At 44.0% G+C, this 21,195-nt stretch overlaps 1 protein-coding gene across 1 annotated transcript in view; it reads left to right on the top strand.

Moving 5' to 3' along the window:
• Frem2 (FRAS1 related extracellular matrix 2) overlaps window positions 1-21,195 on the top strand; it is a 135,372-nt gene that overhangs the window by 53,348 nt on the left and 60,829 nt on the right. The window contains exons 3-4 of the mRNA XM_021196311.2: window positions 10,870-11,016; window positions 15,009-15,239. Of these exons, the coding sequence (XP_021051970.1) occupies window positions 10,870-11,016; window positions 15,009-15,239 (378 nt within the window). The remainder of the gene's footprint in view (window positions 1-10,869; window positions 11,017-15,008; window positions 15,240-21,195) is intronic.

The raw sequence follows: 21,195 nt of genomic DNA, 5'->3' as shown, positions 1-21,195 counted from the left end.
AAACACACACACACAAACAAACACACACACACAAACACACATACACACAAACACACGCACACACACACACACACACACACACACACACACACCACACACTGTGTAAATTAAGGGCCACAAAATATGGATTCCAAAATTAAAAAAAAAGAAAATGCCCCCTACTAGAGGATCACAAACAGGGACTCTGTTCTGTGCTTTTGTTTGTTTGTTTGTTTTTCTGTGATTGGATATTTTGCCTGTATGTGTGTGTGATGCCCTTGGAGGCTAGAGGAGGGTGTCAGATCCCCTGCAACTGGAGTTACAGATGGTTGTGAGGTGCCATGAGAGTGGGTGCTAGCAACCAAACCTTGGTCCTCTGCAAGAACAGACAGCATCTTCACTGCTGAGCCATCTAGGAAAAATGAAAATGTGCATGTATGTGGATGTATGTGGGTATATGTACATATGTCTATGTGCCTGCATGTGAGCATACTTGTGTGCATATGTATGGACGTGTGTGTGTGTGTGTGTGTGTGTGTGTGTGTGTGTGTGTGCACTCAAGTGCATGCATGCATTGAACATGTAGTATTTATCCTTTTGGCTACAAGAAGTCCTGGAAAGCTGAATAGCGTGTGTCAATGCTCGGCTGTGTTCATCCTGTGACTTCATTTTCTACCAGGTGGATACCAAAGTCAAATTTTCCCAGGAAGTCCATCCTCGGTTTCCTTTGATTGCTCAGATCAAATGGATGCTTGGGTTGCATTCCTTAGCAATGTTTTCTAAAGGACTGAGGTAACGCCACACCCCAAGAACTATGAATGTGACTTAGCAAAGCCTTGAGAATACAGAACAAATAACACTGTGACCTGCAATTGGAGAGCTCAGTTTGTCACCACGTCACTGTAATACTTAAGGAAATTAGTTTCATGACTTGTTGGCAATGTCTAGATTTTATCCCAGAATGCCATTGAAGGTTTATAGGGAGGCCTGATCATGGCTAACCTTATACTACTTCTTCCTGGTATAACACATTTTCCCCTGTGTATAAGACACGGTTCCTTAACATCTAAGAGTGGTAAAAATACATATAAAACCTTTTTCTAACTGGAAAAAATAATTTTTTTAGCTGGAAAGCAATTGGATCCAAGCTATAAATTATTTTTCAAATGCAACACTAAATCTTGGTGTTTTAGAAAGACAGCAGTTGCCTCTCTTAAAACATGCTTGTCAAGGAAGTGTAGACCGTGGACACTTGCTAATTACATAGAGGATAAATAGGTTACTTCAATTTCTTCTTCTACTACTTTGTTCTCTCTCCTTTCTTCTTCTCTTTCTCCCATCCTCTTTCCCCTCCCCCACCCCTCTTCCCAGCTAAATAGGTAAGGAATCAGCTGAGCCTTAGTGCGCAGTGGAAACATGCATCACCATACAACTCCATTGTATTGCTTGCCTAACTTATGGGATCAGACCAGTTACTAAAAGGTTTGACTAATTAAATACTCCTGCAGGTTAAGCAGCCAGGCTCCCTTTGCCAAGCTAATCTGAAATAAATGAAAAGGAACAAGGTACTGACCTGTGACCCAAAGCCTGTGCAGCCCAGGTTCTCTATCTCTGCCCTGACTGGAGGCATTCCTTCTTTCTGTCTCTCCTTCCTTGGAAGAAGTCATTGGCCAGGCTCTGTTAATTCCCACGGATGCACTAGCTGGATAACCATGCATGATCCCATACATTATTTTCTGTTTAATTATAGAAACGTAAAGTTTATAGCTTGAGAGAGTGAGAGAGAGAGAGAGAGAGAGAGAGAGAGAGAGAGAGAGAGAGAGAGAGAAAGCCTGGAAAGGGAAGATGGACCATTAGGAGGCAGGGCAGTGAGTGGGAAAGAGAGGATTGAAGATGACCCTGGAGACAGGCGTGGGGGTGGGACTCGAGGCAGCCGTGCATGCAGAGATCCAGTGTTGCCCATTCATTTGTACAGCTAATATGACTGAATCATTATAATTTTAAAAATGAGAGACACCCCCCCCAAACTTCAGAATCTTAATTGTTCTGCCAAGTACCCAGAGCTGAGAACACACGAACAACTCCAGGTTCAGTCAGCACCACCAACTTAAACAATAATGACCTCTGAGAAGAATCCTTTTAGTTCATTCTATGAACTAAGACTCAGCAAGTGTGTTCTGATTGAAGAACGGCTTTTCTGCTCCATCTCAACCAAACCTTCCACCCCCACCGTCGAAACTGATAAGGAAAGAGGCGGAAAAACACAGTTGGTCCACAATGCCTGTGGACAGGGAGGGCGCACCTTATCGTGGTGCGTGTGGTACTGTCACGTTGAGGTAATTTGAAGCCTCACCTCACTAGGAAATCAGGTTTGAAGCCCTAAACCGGAGGTGGTGGGCCACGCCCTCCCTCCCCTCCGATCTCTTTGGGGTGGGGGAGCTGTCTGGCTCTGGCGCCACACAAGGAATTAGGCTTTGGGTTGAACAGAGGCCCCGGAGGCTGTAAAGTTTATTTTAAGAACATGTTGCCAGAGATCTAATAAATTGATTTGTAGCTTCAGGCAGGGCTTGCGTGAAATCTTGCCGCACCAGGTGCTTGCTTTTGTAGTTTTTTGTTTTTTTTTTTTTTTTTTTTCCTTTCCCCAGAGGGTGACTGAGGGTGCGGATCTTCCTCAACTCTGCTCCCTGTAAAAGCCAAGTCAGGGCTTCTATGAAAATGTTTGTTTGCTTACATTTTTACTTCTATCGGAAGTAGGGAAGACGATAGCAAATTAATTCTAGGTTTTGAAAAGAGACGAAAGACCTCCTCAAAGTTAAAAATATACACATGTGTATGTTAACACTTTTATATTGGCCATCTGAAGTGCTTAAATAGGTACGCCTATTAAAGCGTCACTGGAACAGGCTCAAACCGCCAGGTAATGGATCTGTCTTCAACAATTACATAACTGCTTTATAATTCATTGAAACCACACCTTTCTGGAGTTTGGTAAAATAGCAAGTGAGGAGAAATGGCCTATCATTCATCCCTATCCTAAAACATCTGATGTCTGTAATTGTATTGTTCATCAGCATAATTGCTTCTTCAATTTGCTGTTTGATCAGCAAACTTAAGTGAAAGAGGAAAAAAAAAATCCTTAGTTGCTTGCATGAGAAGAATTAAAATAACCAAGGTAGTCTTGAGGCTGCAAAGGCCCCTGAAACCCTGGGTGAGAGTTCACCTTGCAATTACTTGTGTTTACTTTGCCCTTTGCCCCTCTCAGGTGCACCTTCAGGTGGATGTGCACCGGAATTCCTCATCCTGGGTGTGCATTCCAGCAGGGTGGGGGAGGTGACATGTGACACAGCCAGTCAGGCTCGATTTACAAAGACTCCGGAACCCTCAGGCAGAAGTAAACCAGAGCTCTTCCTTCTGTTGTTGTTGCAAGGATGGAAATGAGCACGTTCCTTTTCATTTTCATTCCTTGTTTGTTTGCGGGGGCTGAAGCTTGGGGGGCAGGGGCTGTGCTTAGAGACTGGATGGAGCCCTGCAGGCTCAAACTTGAAGCTCCCACCCTGCAGTAGCCTGGTGGTTCCCCCCATCCGAGACAATTACCTCCCAGCGTCCTCAGCTTTGAGCAGCCTCCAAATCCCTTCCTGAAATTAGAGACTCTGAACACTTCACTTGTGTTCGTTTTTTTTCTTTTTCTTTTTTCTTCTTTCTTTCTTTCTTTCTTTCTTTCTTTCTTTCTTTCTTTCTTTCTTTCTTTCTTTCTTTCTTTTCAATTCCTTCTGCAATGTTTACAAGTTCCCACTGCCCAAACCAGCCGGGCCTCACTGCCCATTAGCTCCAGGGTCTTTGCAGATCTTAGAGGGACACTCACTCAGACCGTGTTGCTTCTATCCCAGGACATCCATTTATGAATTCATTAACTTGAGCAGATTAAAGGGACACTAGCATTTCAACGTGGACCGGAATGAACTGGTCAGATGACTCAGAGGCAGCACAGGAAAGAATACTGGCTGTCAGTATTAGATCGACCCTGACACAAACTATACTCCCGCCAACTTCATCCACAGAATGTAGGAATCCCTGACTTGTGGCTATAATGTGCTGAATGGAGTAAACTGTCCCAACTTAGTGCAGACTTGAGCACCCTGCAAGGGTCTGGTGAGGAATGTGGGCAGTTTGGAGGCCATACTCAGCATAATTTAAATGTTCATAATAATGCCCTGGATTCTGTCTGTTCACCTTCAGCTTAAGACAGACAGACAGCTGTGCAGGAGGTAGAACACCTGCCTAACATGAGCCCCAGTGATGTCAGAATTGCTGTGCTGGGATGGCCAGGGAGGCAGGTGCTTCCTCTCTGTTTACAGAGCAGTCAGCTCAAACTCCTGGCCAGAAGCAATGGAGGGGATTGGTTCTGTGATGAACTTCTTCATGTCTCAAAGAGTAGCTCGTGGTTTGTACTGCACAAACAAGGTGATTTTCAATACTCACTGTATGGTTATAGCAAATCACAGTGAATTCTAATCGGCAAAATCTGGACGATTGTCCCTAGAGGAGACACAGGGCTTAGGCTTTCTAAGTTTATCCCATCAGCCTATAGCTCTTTTTAGTTCTACTTCTGCTCAACGACACCTTATCTGATGAGACTTGGGCACCAACATTGAGCAAAGGATCATGACTTTGAGATGAGTAAAACTTTGCCGACGACACTCATACATTCTTTCTAAAGTACATTATAGCTGTTGTGTTTTATAAAAACAAAGAGAGAAGGACTATATTTGGTGGAGGTGAGGTAAGCTGTGGGGGAAGGGGTGCTCCTCAGGCCCACGCTGAGTTATCCCTTCCCCCCGAGGGACCAGCCACAGGACAGTATAGTATAGAATAGAGTTTATTCAGGGCATGGGGAGGGGAGTTGAAAGGGTAGTAGTGTCAGAGAAAGGGAGAGAGAGAGCGAGAGAGAGAGAGAGAGAGAGAGAGCGAGAGAGAGAGAGAGAGAGAGAGAGAGAAGAGGAGAGGAGAGGAGAGGAGAAGAGAAGAGAAGAGAAGAGAAGAGAAGAGAAGAGAAGAGAAGAGAAGAGAAGAGAAGAGAAGAGAAGAGAAGAGAAGAGAAGAGAAGAGAGGAGTAGAGGCTGGCCATGAGCACATGGAGAGAGAGATGAGGAGAATGGGGAGAGAAGGGGAGTGGGATGAGAGGACAGAGTGGGAGCAAGAAGGCAAGAGAGCGGAGGGGGCAAGCAGCCCCTTTTATAGTGAGTCAGGCACACCTGGCTGTTGCCAGGTAACTGTGGGGCGGAGCCTAGACAGAACGCTAATAATAGCTTTCTTGGGTTTATGAATAATAGACAGCATTATAGCTCTGTGATCTGAGGACATTTTAAGCAATGAAGTCGTCAGTGAAGATGTTCCACTAAACAGATTGAACTGGTCCATCCATAGATTGAGAGCTGTGAGAAGGTAGTATCACATGATGCACTTCAGCACCACATGACCTCACCCAAGACTGACCACTGAAATGCCTTATATTGATTTCAGAAGTCACAGATACGTTGTTATTTAGTAGATGAATTTGCAAATACGGAATGGAAGACTCATTCATGCAGATGAGGTACATGCCAATGTTTGGTGCTGTCTGTGAATAGGTATATAATCCTTTAGAGCTCTGGTTTTAATAGACATTACATGATTCTACAGCATTTGTGGACGTGTGTATGAGGAAGCACATTCCCAAAGGCATGAAATCGAGGCACACTGTGGACCAATACCCTTGGCTTCTAAGGGGGAATACAGGGATCGTGTTCAGTCTCATCCGCACGTTGTCTGACAACTGCTTACCAGCATTATCTGAATAAGAATAAAGAGTAGGGTGGCAAGGTAGCTCAGTGAGCACAAGGCACTCTCGCTGGCTGCCAACTCCCAGCAACCTCAGTACCATCCCCAGAAACCACATGGCAGTAGAAGAGAGCAGACTCCCGACTCCTACAAGCTGTCCTCCGGCCTCTACGCTCAGACTGCTTCATCTGCACATACAGAATAAGTAATAAAATATTTTCTAAGGAGAACAGAGTGTGAACTAAGCCAGCCATACTTGAGCTGCGTCCAGCCTTGCTTGTGAGTCAGCTCTGAAGGCGTGGTGTCTCCTGAGCTCTCCTTGCTATAAAGGGGACACTTGTGTATGCTTTTCTGAAGATGTGTGCCTCTGTGTGTGTGTGTGTGTGTGTGTGTGTGTGCACGCATGTGCACATACCTGCACCAGTGAGTGTGTGCAGTGATGATCAACTGCGCCCCTCTACTTCTTTTCCTACACCGTCTACACAGGCTCTTCTCCTGTGGATCTGTGGATCTGACCCCTTGTTCTGTGTGGCCTCTTTCATGCAATATATAAGGCACTGTGGGGGTGGGGGGTGGGGAGGAGGGAGGCTACACAGAATGAAAGAAGAAAATGATGTGCTAATGACCGACTGTTGCATGTGACAGTAATTTTAATATCTTTAACTGAAATACACTAATTCGTTAATTAAGCTAAAATAGCGCTCAATGTGTTAAGTTTGTAAAAGAATAAAATGTACGGGCACTTCTTGGTCTGCCTTCCATGGGCTACAGAGGCTTCAGCGTCTAAGATGTTTGTGTCTGTGTGTCTGTGTCACCTCAGGATGAACCAACCCTCCTGCCCTAGTTAACCTCATCTACAGCCTCATACACCTGTACACACCCCTCAGCTGCAGGGCAGCACCTCCAGTACTTTGCAGTCTCCGCTTTCATGTTTTGTCCCTGCACACGCGTGACGCCCCAGAGTTGAAGGCCAACTCCTAGGATCCAAAGACCCAGGTTGGCTTATGTTCTGTTCTGGACAGTATTCAGTAAGCAGTAAAAATCATCCTGACTCTACAAGTAAGGGCATCTCGTTCAGCAAGCTGACGGTTTCTTCTATGAAGAGCCCAAGGCCAGTGCATAGTTAGAGATGAGTCTTGTCACAGACGTGCCAGGGAAGTGTGTGCTTTGCATCAGCACAGCTGGAATCACCAACTCCCAGAAGCATAGCTATTAATCACCAACTCCAGCCTTGATGATGACTAAACACGACCGACTTTTAAAGAACGAAATTTCTAAAATTTGCTTGAAAATAAAATTATACAACTATGCCTATAAACCACGTAATGGTACCTTATTGTTTTCCAATATAAACCCTTGTTTCTCAGTGAGCCCTCTGCCATGGACCTACATCCCAGGCCATAAATATCTATCTCTATTGTTGGGTTTAAAGGTTAAATCCAGATTTGCTTTCATTTTATTGTAGATGTACATTTGACTTCTAGAGAAATCTCTAGATGCAACTTTGTTCTTGAAAACTGAATTTTACATTACAATAACATTTTTTTCCTTGTAACTAACTTTTGTCTAAGGATAGATTCTTTATTAAAGATAAATGTTTGGGCAACCACCCTCAACAGCACAAGTCAGTCAGAGTTACCGCAGTGGGTTGCGGTTATTAAGTGTGCTTTGTCTTAAGGGAAATCAGGAAACCCAGCGTTTCTAGGGAGGCATCATTGAAGATCTGGGATTCTTTATTATTCTAAAATAACTATTGAGTTTGAACTGAAAGGGAAAACTGCAGAAGCCTGAAGACCAGCTGGAAAAGTTCAGAGGGAGCCTCCTCATTTTCTCATCCAAATCTTAATAGCTTTGGTGTCAGGGCTCCGGGACAAAGCTTTGGGGAGTGTGGTTATCAGCTGTCGGGCACCTGTTGTGTAGATTTATGGCACAAGCCAGGGGCCTTAATTTGTTTCCAGCTCCTCAGGCACTGAGATAGCAGGATCTACTTCAGAAAGGCAGCCAATCACATAGAAATATAATTTGTTGAGTTTCTAAGTTGGTTAATTTCATGTAAAATTTTGCAGTCGCTCGTGTAACCCCAGTTCCGGCATTCCCACATATTATTCACATTTACCAAGGTTAGAGGCGTTTACATGCTAGATAATGAGCATGGTCAATTTCCATTCTTTTGGTAAAACACAGTTCAATTTTATAGGTCAGCAAAGCGTGGCTCCTTTAATCCCACCATCTTCCTACACAATAAGTGACCACCAAGATATTACAAATTCTAAACTTAAGTATGACTCACATGTTCAGAGGAGTCAGGTGGTATTTAAATTTAGGTTTTACAGATGTGACGCCATGTTTTCTAGTTAAATTCCAGTTTTATAATACATTCTAAATGACCATGATAATTAACCTCCTCTACCACCCCAATACTCTTCAATGTGTAGTATTTAGCAGGCATCAATATTTCTTGGACTATTTCAGGAAAGAGGGTCAATCTGTAAAATGGTATAAATATTGTCAAATTTGGAGAAATAGACATTGCCTAGACGAGCGGAACTGGGAGGGTTTTTAGACGATGCAGCATGCAGAGCCTGCCTCTAAATAGCAATCCTTAGATTCGCCAGGAAAACCAACGCTACCTTTCTGGGTCAGCTTCAAAGCAAGCTTCATTAAATATTAAATCCTGACCAAGAGATGGACTTTAGTCAGCCACTCCCCTCCTGAGAATGTCACTGAGCCTGTGTCGCAAGTGTTTTGAAGGAACAACCCCATTGGCCACCACGTTCTCCCATGAAGCTTTGTTGTTTTCCAAGAATGACAACTCAGAGCATCCCAGGAAGATGCCTGCTTCCTGGGCAGGTGGTGCTTACAGGGAATTTGGGGCATTGCACAAGTTCACACACATAACAACGTGGGGTTAGACATGGCTGGATGTTTCCCTTCCTAAGCAAGTGATGGCACTGTGACATTCCTGTCTGTGAACAGATGGGAACTGCTTAAGTCGGGTAGTTACTGCTTCCATCTCTTTTCCCGTTCCTCAGATCAGAGCCTTCAAACTTTTCCAGCTATTCATTAGGTTAGATCAGCTTTTTTCTGCTGTAACAAAGAGCCTGAGATAACCATCCTAAGAGCACAGCCTACTCTGGTTGATTCGAATAACTGGCCCTCATCCTTTGGCCCTGTGGCATGGCAACAGATCATGGTGGTGTTTCTAATGCCCACATGGCGACTCACAAGCACCTGTAACTCCAGTTCCATAGATATATGCATACTTACATACAAAACACCTATACGCATAAAGTACTAAAATAAATACTAAAAAGATGAATGGGGGTGGGTGTTCCCCCATGTACATGAGACTGAAGTAAGAGTTCAGAGTCTGCTGCTCTGCACTATATAGTAAGACTCCACCTCAAAATCCAAACTAACAAACGAACAAGTAACAAACCAGAAATGAACTGAAAGACAGAAATATCCATAGCCTCCTCAACTTGAAGCATAAAACTACCTGTGTGTGTACAGTGCTTTCGACGTAGCTGTGCCCACAGCACATGTTGCTGCTTCTGCATCGCAATTTGAAGTACCTTCAAGAAGAGTTTCCTGTTTATTGATTTTTGTGGGGCGCAGTACTGGGGATTCACCCAGACATTGCACACACCAGGCAAGTGCTGCCGAGTAGTTCCAGCTACTGTGTAGTGGCTGAAAGATTTGGTAGTGCTTTGATGTCGTACAATAGAGTATGCCTTGAGTGTTTTGGGTGTGGGGCAATGATGGGAACTATTATAGTCAATGCTTCCTTACAAATCTATTTTGACTTCTTGGGGAGCAAAACTCCCATGGAAGGCTCACAGGGTCAGGTAACAAAGCATCCTTTTGCGTCCTGTAGGAACTTTTGGAGAGGCTGAGGTTAGTTAAATGTCAAACACTGAGGAAGCAATGCCTTCACAGCCTCAGCAGCAGCATCTGTTGCATTTGGTTCTCAGCGAGCCGCTGGACAACGTAAAGTGTCTGTAGTTTTTACTTATAAATATTTCAGAGGAAACAGACCACATGCCTCTTCCCCATTGCTTCTCCCTGTGTAGATTTTCACTTGATCAACAGGAGTCTTGACATTTCTCCCTCTCCTATTTCTCTACTGTAGCTCTCTTTGTGTCAACTCAAAAGAGAGGAAGCTAGAATTCGAACTATGCCGGTAGCTGTATTTGTGATTGAGGCTCCCCACCCCCACCCCCTTTCTCTTTTCCAGAAAGACTTAAAAGGAATTAGTGATGCCTTTGTTTATGGACCTTGCAGATCAAAGAAAGTTGAGGGATAGGTGTGGAGTGGTCAACTGATAACACTCCTTTCATTTTCCTAACAGAATAGCTCTCACATTAGAGAGACCAGCACCAGGTTCATTTCCTCCCTAGAGGCAGCCAGCTCCATTTTGGTGGGATGGTGGGAGGAGAGGGGAGCCAATGAAAGGGGCTGTCTGTTTGCTCTCAGGACTGGAGTGGAGTCTAGTGGGAAGGGGAGTGGAGAAAGAATATTTGTTTTTCTTTAAGTGGTTATAATTAAAGCCTTCCACCCAATTGCTCTGTGAACCAGAAAGAGGTATTTGTGAAGGTTTTTGTGTGTGGTTTTTTAAGAACATTGCTGGCCTCTGAATGGAGAAGCCAGCTCTCCAGCGGCACCTTGTGGTGAGTGTTTTTTTTTTTAATAAATAATTTTATCAACCGAGAGAGTACATGCACACAAGGTATTTTGATCTTATTCATCCCCCTATTCTTCCAACATCCACCCCGTCTCTTTGTTTCATGATTTTTTTTTTACTTCAGACGACTGCATGCTTCTTTCTGTTTTCCAACCCCATCCCACCCCCACCTCCCCCATCCTGAAAGGGGGGGGGGGATTTCCCAAACACTGTATCATCCAGGAATGTCTACCAGTCATTGAGAGGTTAGCTCCACCTCCATGCACGTGTCCGGGAGTTGCGTACGAAACCCAGCAGTATTCTTTCCAAAGTTGCATAGTTTGTGGCGTTTTAAAGGCCATTCATTCAGGAAAGCGGTAAGGTCAGGTTTCACGCTCTTTGTTTTCCAGGTGGAAACAGGTTAACCAACCAGCATTTCCGACTGAACTGGGCGTGGATCTCCTTCGAGAAAGAGTATTACTTGGTCAACGAAGACTCCAAATTTCTGGATGTTGTTCTTAAACGCAGGGGATACTTGGGAGAAACTTCATTTATAAGTAAGTTTAATTAGCACTTCACGTGTGTTCGCAATGTTTCTCTAGTGACTAAACTGTAGCACGAATTTAGGTCACTGAATGTAAAACCTTGGTGAGATGTTGGTATCTCTGACTTTCAGCTACGAAGAGACCGTGCCAACCGATTTGTGTCAAGGTGCATAAGTGTGAGCTTTCTCCAGTAAAAAATAAATTCACAAAATTGGAAGTAATCACCAGGGAATTCAAAATAAAATCAAATGTCACTGGGTTAGAATAAGCTGACGTGCATCTAATTTTTCCCAAGGTTACAAGTCATCTGAGGCAGTGGGGTAAAATACTTAGGACAGCTACTTTAATAAATAAGCAAAATGTATTCCGTGGGTTGTTAGGTATCAGACACTGCACTGAGTTTGAAGGTCCCGTGGTTCACCGTAAATTCTTTCCTGACTGGTACCTTACATGAAAGGTCGATTCTGTGGCTTTTCTTTGTCAAAATATTAAATGTTAAATCCTAGTTATTTACTTCTGTCTTATTCAATAAAACCAAGAGCCAACAGCAAATGATTATCTTCAACTTTGATTCGTGTCTACATTTCATTTCCAATAACCATAAAATATGGAAAGATATGAAGTAGAAACATAGTTGGTATAGAGTTCTGGGCCCCATGATGACACAAGGATGTCACTTTGAGAAACGCCCACTTAGTAGAATCTGTAAACACAAAAGAGCTTTGTGGAGGGAAACGATGAGGCTAGAAAACATTGGCAGAAATATAAGGGTTGCCTCTGAAATTACTGGCTAGAAACTGTGCTGGCCTGTCGGCTCGGGAACATTAGGTCCCTATCAACAGAGGTCCCCCCGCTAATCACTCTGCTCTCCCCTGGCACATTTGGACTCCGGATATTAATATTCTTTACATTAAAAATAGGATTTTTACTGCCTGGTGGTGCATCCCTTTCCTAGCATGCAGGAGGCAAAGGTAGGCAGATTGCTGTGAGTTGGAGACCAGCCTGGAGACCAGCCTGGGTTTCACAGTGAAACCCTGTACAGAAAAACCAATAGGAACATAAAATGTGTTGTTTTGTTAATTTTTGAAAGAGGCCTGTCCACCTGCAGCGGGAACAGCAGCCCCTGGCCCTCCCTTTGCTACACTTGCACAGGACTGCAGTTTACTTTTTGTTTAAGATTCTGGATTGCCGTAGATGTTCACAACACCCTCCCGTTCAGACTTGCTCTCTCTACCTGCACTCTGCTCTCTGCATGTGCCCATGTCGGCAGTCAGCGAGGGGTCAGGCCCAACCATGCTTTGTGCCTGAAAACACAGAGAATAAATTGCACTGAAAACAGGCAAAAGCAGCGCACCTCAGCAATCACCAGCGATGTTTTTATCTGTTTGCAACTTGATCGGCAAGTCTATGTGATTTGCACTCGCAGTTTTTTTGGTACGGTGACACTGAGGAAGTTAACAGTTGAAAAGTATTTCATAGACTTTTTAAATTCTGAACATTTTTCTCACTGCAGTGCTGCTTTGGCTTGTTTTTGTGTTTTGGTTTTTTCGGCAGAATGCTAATGTGTTTTTCTAAGTTTTGTTTGGACCAGCTATTGTCCCCCTGAGCCTGTGACTATGCTAGGGATACTCCACAACTGTTCCTGGTTCACCTCACACGGCTATATAGTAAACTGGGGTGGAAGAAAACCAGAAAGACCCCGGGTGCCCACGTTTGCCATTATTGAAGATGGTCCTGAACACTGCTGGGACCTGAAACAGAGGTCAAGTTCAGCGCAGAGCAGACCTACAGAGCTCTCCAGGGAGGCTGCCCCTCCATACAACCTTAACTTCCACGTGGACTCTGAGAAGGCATTGTAGCCACAGATAGACTATCGCTCAAGTACAATTACCAAATCAAGAATTACACCATTACAAAAATGTATCTTTGTAGAGACATTTTCACAAAGATGGCTCTAGTAACCCTGAGGGAAATCACGTTTGCATTGCTGTGACTGAGTGCCTGACCGAAGTAACTTAAAGGAAGAAAGGGTTGCCCTTGGGGTGGTAGTGAGCGGAAGGAGGGAGGGGTGCCACCAGCTGTGTCAGCAGACAGGAGACAGGGCTGTTCACATGGTGGTTGACCAGGAAACAGAGCTAGGCCAGCCCCAGGGGCGGGGGTGCATATGCCCTACAAAGATCTGATCGCACTGACCTGCCTCTACCAGGCCCTCAGCCACCAGATACAGCCCACACATTCGAAGCACTGGCTCATGGAGGGCATTTCATGTTTAAACTCTGACAAGCTTTTGAAAATTAGTTCTTAAGGCTGACCTATAACATGGTGGGCTTTGCTATGGCATTTTCACACACGCACATCATGCCTTTATCTTGTGCATCCTCTTCTGCCACTTCCCTCTCCCAACCCTCCAATGCAACGTGACTTCTAGTATCTTCATTTCCTTCACACATCTGCATACGTACTCACACCCATACATACATGTACACACTCACATACACACACACACACCTAGATTTCACATTAAAGACGAGCCACCTGATGCTTTTCGGAGTCTTGCCTATTTCACTCACCATAACGATCTCTCTCCGATTCTGTCTGTCACATTACCCTGCAAATGTCCTGATTCTTTTGCTCTGTGTGGATGAATGAGATCCCCTGGTGTCTGTGAACCATGACTCCTTTGCTTGATCACCTAAGTCACCTCCACTTCTTTGCAGCAGTAATTGGACATGCTGGTGTCTGAATTCTTACAATTCACTAATAAACTAAGTATACAATTGTATTTAGCAATAGTTTTTGCATCACATGGATCCATTGCTACTAGTATTAGACATTTATTAAGCCCACTGAGTGCTTTATCAGTTTTTCTCTCTTCTTGTAACCCTTCATTCACTAGCCCCCTCTCCCCAAGACCTTTAGTCATGACTGTGGTATTCCATTAGGCAATGGCCCTACAAAATGGAAATGGTTGTTAGCCAGTTGTTAGTGCATGTTGAGTCCTTACATGTACCGGGGCTAGTACCCCACGAGAAAAATAACATTGTATCTTCCACCCTACAGGTACGCAAAGAGAGAAAAAGTGAGATTCCAAAATATTCCAAGTCCCAGGGCCTACATTGATAACCATCGTACCAGAGTGTCTCACAAACCTGAGGGCAGTTAACATAATAATCGGTTTCTGTTCACTGCTGTGTGTCTAAGAGAGATGAAATTCCGTTTTCTCAGGCCAAGAGCATTTGCTTCAGCCCTGCACTATTTTTTTTTCCATCTAAGAGAGGACAGGAAAGACGCTTCATTTAATAACTGAAGTGCACGCTTGTGCGTGTTTTCAGTAGCAACAATGGGGATCTGTCATGGCAACCTGAGTCTCATTAGGTAGATAACTTTGCTGTCCTCTGATAAACATGGCTGAAACTGGAACTTATGCCCCGTATGATAGCAATTCCTGTTTGGCTTTAACTGTCCTTTGAATCTCCTGGAAAGAGTGCTTTGCTGATGGAAGGAAATTCAGCCAAGCAGGCAGCCAGCAGCTTGGCAGAGCCCCACTAGCAGGATTCTGTTGGTCTTGCTGGGGTGATTTTAATGGACCGAAGGAATGTTGACAAACCCCTCTCTGTGCACCAGCAACAGAGCTCTAAATGGGAATCCTACAGAAACCAAGGAGACCCAGTACCCTTGTAATGGGCCCTTTATCCTTTGATGTTAAACAAGCCATGATCTACCTGCTACTGTAGCAGATGCATCAGGGAACTACTTGTCTGTCTGGTGTTTTTCTGAAATCTATAAGACAAATGCTTTTAGTGAAACCTGTGTTTTCATCCTCGTCTTAATATTATCAGCCCGTGATGTATTCATAAGTATCCAAGGCAGCTTGGCTTTGTTTTAACCTCTGACAGACACTTAGCAAGTGAGCCAGGACAGGATGGATGCCCAGCAATGAGACGAGGAAAGGGAGGGAGTGATCCCAGTTAGTCCCTAACGAATGAGTTACATTGTTTCCGCAGGTATCGGCACAAGGGATGGGACCGCAGAAAAAGACAGAGACTTCAAGGGGAAAGCTCAGAAACAGGTACAGTTCAATCCGGGCCAGACCAGGGCCTCGTGGAGAGTGCGCATCCTGAGCGACGGGGAACACGAGCACTCGGAGACCTTCCAAGTGGTTCTCTCAGAGCCTGTGCTGGCAGTCCTGGAGTTCCCCACAGTGACTACAGTGGAGATCATCGACCCAGGCGACGGTGAGAGGGATTGTCACCTCCCTTATGTCACAGCTGCTGGGCTTTTATGGCCAAGTATCTTTCTTAAAGAGGAGTTCGGGGTCACTGTTTGGACTTCCTATGTAAAGAATTTCTAGACTGTTTAGAATTCCGGGGTGTGTCGATGGAGATAGGGACGCATAAGAGAGATGAAGGGAAGCTGTGTTTCAAGTAAAGTCACCGCAGTAGCATAAATGCTGGGTCCATCTGTGACGTGGCACTGGCTCGTCAGCTCTGAAGTCCTTCAGGTGTCCGAATATCCCTTTTAAGCAAATGGTTTGAGAGTCAGGCCATTCTGGGCTTCATCTGTTCCCTATATTTTATCATTTCCACCTTTGTTGTATTAGTATCCACCCCATATTCCCCACCCACCCCTTCCTGTGGTAAAGCGCCCTGAGCCACTGCTGTGAATTTCTCTTAGGTTACTTCCCTTGTAATGGGTGCCCCCTTCTGACACCACAAAAACTAAACATTAATGTTCTCGTGATTTGACCTTTTCCCGCCCTGTGACTACAATCCGGGTTTGTCTGGATTTGTATTTGAGTAGGAGGGTCTGGGGGCCTAGGGGTGGGGGTGAATGGCTTTTTTGAGACCTGGCACTTGAAAACCTCGCTGAGACATTTAAAGCTAAAATGCTGTCAGAAGCCAGACACGTCTTTCTTTCATTTAAACTTACAGCCTGTTTTATTTTGTCGGTCTGGAAAAAAAAAATTCTTAAATGGTCTACAGAGATACAATCTGCTGAATTTGTAAACTGGGGGACTCACATGCAAATCCCTGCTTCAAGAGGCTCAGCGTAATTAAAGAAGCCGGCTGGGAACCAGAGGCTTCCGGAATCCCGAGCTTAATTCCTCTGCCTCCAGTCAAACATGAAGCTCCCTTACATGTATCATGCCCCTTAAAGAATATTTAACATTAATTGCATCTGCTTTATCTGCAGATAAATAATTAAACTTCCCTGTAGTCTGCAGCTTTGGGGCTGTCCTTCAATAACAACACTTTACTTTTTAAAACACGCCTATGACAACTTTAATACATTTAAGCTGCTCCCTTAAGTTTAAGCTGGAAGCTAGCTTTTGAGATTTTATTTGCTATTTAGCAAAATTGCTATCATTTCCCTTAAGGGATAAGACTTTAAACTTATTTCTGAATTCCTGACTATAAGGGGAGAGTATTTCTCTCTACTAGTGCCTGTGCGGTGTCTGAGTAAGGATTTAAAAACAAAGGACACACACACACACACACATGCAAACATATGCATACATACACCCTGACCTCACATATTTATAACTATGTTATTATAACTCTCTGTAGACATCTATAGTTTTTAAATGAAAAGCTGCGATTTAAGCAAGGATTTTAACTGATGTGCATTTTACTACACACACATAAGCATCTACATTCACCTGCAAACACATACCCTTCATTGCTTATTTGTTTTCTGTGAAGCTAGTGCAAACATAGATTTAAAATAAACAACTTTCCCTTGCCTGCCCACATCTGTGGCCCTCTGTAGCGCTGTAATCAGGAATGACCCTCCATCTCCACCTCAAGACGAGGTCCAGTCCTCATGCTCCTGTGGCATCCATGTTGTAGCAGTCTAGAATGGCAGACATCTGTGAGGGCGCTCCAGGATTCCCCTGGAAACCTGAGGATGGCCAAGAACAATTGTAGTAAATCTTCAAACTGTACTGACAGCTCATCCTTGCCTATTTCTTGGGAAGGGACCCCCTCCCCCAGAGGCAGTTCAACCATCCAAAGAACCTTCTAGACTAGAGTATCCAGATTTGGATGCATGGCAGTGTAGGCTGGAAGGGGCACTGTAGTGTTTTCAATAAGCTGTGGGGGGGAGGGTAGAGGATGTGAGTTTGGATAGTGGCAACCTTCTAGATAATAGAGCCACATGCTCATTGAGCATGGAAGTAAATTCAGTGTCCTTATAACTTGAAGCCTGTAGTTTGAAGAGAAGATCTAGAAGAAAGGAACAGCAGAATTCTCAGCAGTGGCTATAAATAACCTTTCCTATTAAGGCAGCTGCTTGGTCACGTGACCCTGGCCTTCCTCGTTATTTCCATTCCTTTCTGTCTGAGCTTACCCCACAATGTCACTCTTTTTTTACATGGAAAGTGCTAGCTGGGAAGGGATTTAGGCACCATGACACACCGAACCTCCTTTCTGGGTAAGCAGACTGGTATGCATCCCATAGTCCCCACGGAAGCCCGCCATGTGCAGCTGTGTTGTTTGATTTTTCTCTGGCATCGACAGAGATGGTGCAGTGTTCTCTGTAAGGAGGAGAGGCCCCTATGAAATTACGCCCAGTGACAGCAACTGTCTTCCACTGACAGAACCATGGCCTCTGGGCTGGACTGTGAGCATAAATTATCATCCCTATGGATTTCCAGATGACAGGGAAACCCGAGAGGGGAATTTAAGGTCAATGCTAGACCCCCTTGTCTCACCCCCTCCCCTAAAGTCCAAATGAAGTATTCTACAGGCAGGGTAAAATGGTGTTTATCCTACCAAGCCACCCTTCTGTTGGGTGCCTTCTGTGAGCCCCACAAGTGTCAGGAGCTTGGCAACTTAACCTCCTTCCAAACTTAGGATTCTAATTCTGTGATTATTTTCTATCCATTCGTCAATGAGCTCTCTGAGACTCAAGGAATTTATTTCCGCACAGTCGCCCAGCCGATGAGTATTAGAGGCAATATTTAGAAAGTGAACGTATTAAGGTGGATATGTGTGGCATGTATTTTCTCCCTTTTCCTCGAGTTATCAGAATTCATCATTCCATACCACTAGAAAGGAGGCATATCCCAGTCAGTGTGCTTCTTGCAAATGCAACAGTGATACAAGTTGTTCCTGCAGGTCACAACAGCACAGGGATCCCTAGCTTTTTAGTATGTTTAAAACCTCAAATATATCGGAGACTAAACCCAAATGTTCTTTAAAAAAGAAAACAAGAACACTTGAGTCCCTGTCTCACATTACGTACCTGTGTAGTCAAAGATTAACTGAGCATCTGCTATAGGTGCCAGGAATTCTGCTAAATGCTGGAGCTGCAGGTGAAACAGCTCAGGTGCCTGGTAACCCTGAGGCGAGTCCTATGATCTCATAACCACATTCCATTAGCTAATAGTGAGGAGTGCTGGTGCTATGATAAATAATGAGCCATAGAATGAACATCTAGCTCATTTAAAATTTTATTGGAGATTTATTTACGTGTGTGTGTGTGTGTCTGTGTGTGTGTGTGTGTGTGTGTGTGGTGCCTGTGGCAGCCAGAAGAGGCATCAGATCCCTGGAACTTGGGTTACAGATGGTTGAGCTGGGAACCGAACCCAAGTCCTCTGCAAGGGCGCTGTTGCTCTTAACAGTGCTGAGACAGTTTTGTTTGTTTGGTTTTTTTTTTTTAAAGATTTATTTATTTATTATATGTAAGTACACTGTAGCTGACTTCAGACACTCCAGAAGAGGGCGTCAGATCTTGTTACAGATGGTTGTGAGCCACCATGTGGTTGCTGGGATTTGAACTCCAGACCTTCGGAAGAGCTATCGGGTGCTCTTACCCACTGAGCCATCTCACCAGCCCGCTGAGACAGTTTTGAGAGGTTTTCAGGATGGTGATTCTTAGTCTTCTGTCTATTAAATCCTGTATCTCAAACAATACCACCGTTTCTTACGCTTAGAAACATACAGGACATTAACTTGGAGTAAACACTTTGTTTCTGTTAAAAAAAATATGTAATTTTAAAAAAATAGGTCCTATTTAAAATATTAAACATTATTTAAAGATTAAGATATTAAATTATTAAAATAAAAATAAAGTTTTAAAAAATAGGTTCTATTCTCTTTCTACTTCATAGACTCTACCCATAATAAAATGAGTTTATGTATATTTACTAGGAGAACACAACCTCAAATATTTGAGTATAAATACATAGAAAAATAGGAAGCCCATGTTTATATAGTTATTTTGCTTGTTGTACCTGAAATACCTATAAAATTGTATTGACTGGATTGTTTTGATATTTCTCTGGTAATATGAGCAAGTAGATCAATTATTTGATCTCTGTAAATTTTATTTTGGTAGAATCAAATTGAGTCATGGCTTAATGTTGTAAAGAGAGAGAGAGAGAGAGAGAGAGAGAGAGAGAGCGCATGTCTAAAGAGATGGCTCAGCAGTTAAGAGTACTTACTGCTCTTGTAGGAGACCTGGATTCAAGCCTCAGCACCCACATGCTGGCTCACTACTGTTTGTAACTCCAGATCCAGAGGATCGGATGCCTGTCCCTGGCTTCCACAGGTCCCTGCATACATGTGGTACACACGTGTATTCTCCGGCAAAAACATCCATCCAGGTCTAAGAACAATAGCGATTACCAAGACCTTCTACTATCCTGATATGAACTTGTGTCACATCACACATGGGTTAGGCTCACTGTTTTCATTTGCTTCTTTCCCAGAGTCCCTTTTAAAATGGTCCTCATTTACTTGGTCCACTTTAGAAGAAAAACAAAAATACCAAAGCATAAGAGAAATGCCAAAGTTCAAACATCCACAGCAGCATTGAGACACTCCTGCATGGGTCCACTTGTTGGCCAGGCTACCAGCACCACGATGGCCTGAAGATTAATGGAACGCCTTCTGGGTTGTTTTCAAACACAACAGACTCTCTCAAGGCAGGGAACACCCATTGCTTTCATCCGAGCCCCAAGCTCTCTTCCTCTTCATTTATTATGATAGATTTCCAGAAGATAATGTGTCCTGTCATGGTTTTAGTACATTTTTTTTTCATCTGTACAGTGTAATGGAGAGAAAGGACAGGATGGACATTGTCAACTGTGGCTACAATTTTATTTCTGAGAAATACAGTCACTTCCCACCCCGTGACTTGCAGCATTGTCAAACTTAAAAATTAAAACTGCGGTTTCAAGGCAGAGGACTTGGTATGGGGTATAGTCATGAGTAGCATAGAGGGTGAGCTCAGTCTATCCAGGTGTGTCTTTCAGAGTAAAGCATTCACATTTCCTGGAAGCGGGAAAATTACTCAGTCAGAAAGAGAGTCCAATATGGTCGTAAGAGTTGAACAGAGAGGCAGGGCGTGAGGAGCCCCGGGGACCCTAGACTTCCTACTTTTTTCTCAGCAAGCTTAAAACTAGCAAGAAGTAATGAGTGTTAATCTTTCTGTCATGTGTAAGCCTCCCACGTGGAGGGACCATTCTAGGGTTTAGGAGCACGGCTTTGCAGTTGCTTTTCCCCTACTGCCTTCCGTTCACTTCACGAGAATGCACTAATCCCACAACATAGCCCCCACTTCCTCCTCTGCAGGGACTGCTGAGCGAGTGGGATTTCACAGGGACACTCTTATGATGTATGTCTTTGTATGTTCTCTGTCTATACTAACGTATGTTAGTCATGTTATCTAAAAGAACATGTATAAGACATTTTCAACTCTTTAAAGGAATTCTGTAAGTCGGTGGCTCTCAACCTTCCTAATGCTGCGACCCTTTAATACAGTTCCTCATGGTGTGGTGACCCCCAACCTTAAAACTATTTTCATTGCTACTTCATAACGGTAATTTTGCTGCTGTTATAAATAGTAGTGTAGATATCTGATGTGCAGGATATCTGATATTCAACCCCTGTGAAAGGGTTGTTTGACACCAGAGGGGTCACGACCCACAGGTTGGGAACCATTGATCTAGGTACTTGCTTCTGGCTTTCGTTGAACCTTTTTCCCCCTCTCTCTGTCTTTACTCCACTCTCCCGTGATGTAGATCTCTTTTTCTTGACATCAGGTTGGCTTTTGCTCCGGTGTTAGCAATGTCTTTTTCACCCAGAAGAGCTTCCTTGGGGAGAGTGCTGGGCAACCATGGTGGTTATGAACCTGGGCTCTGAGATGTCTACTCTGAGTTCCAATCTATTGTCAGCACCTTCCCGT

The sequence above is a fragment of the Mus pahari genome, chromosome 4 (assembly GCF_900095145.1).
Source record: "Mus pahari chromosome 4, PAHARI_EIJ_v1.1, whole genome shotgun sequence".
Classification (NCBI taxonomy): Eukaryota; Metazoa; Chordata; class Mammalia; order Rodentia; family Muridae; genus Mus; species Mus pahari.
Note: the sequence above shows the minus strand (reverse complement) of the source record. Positions and strands in the feature narration are given on the sequence as shown.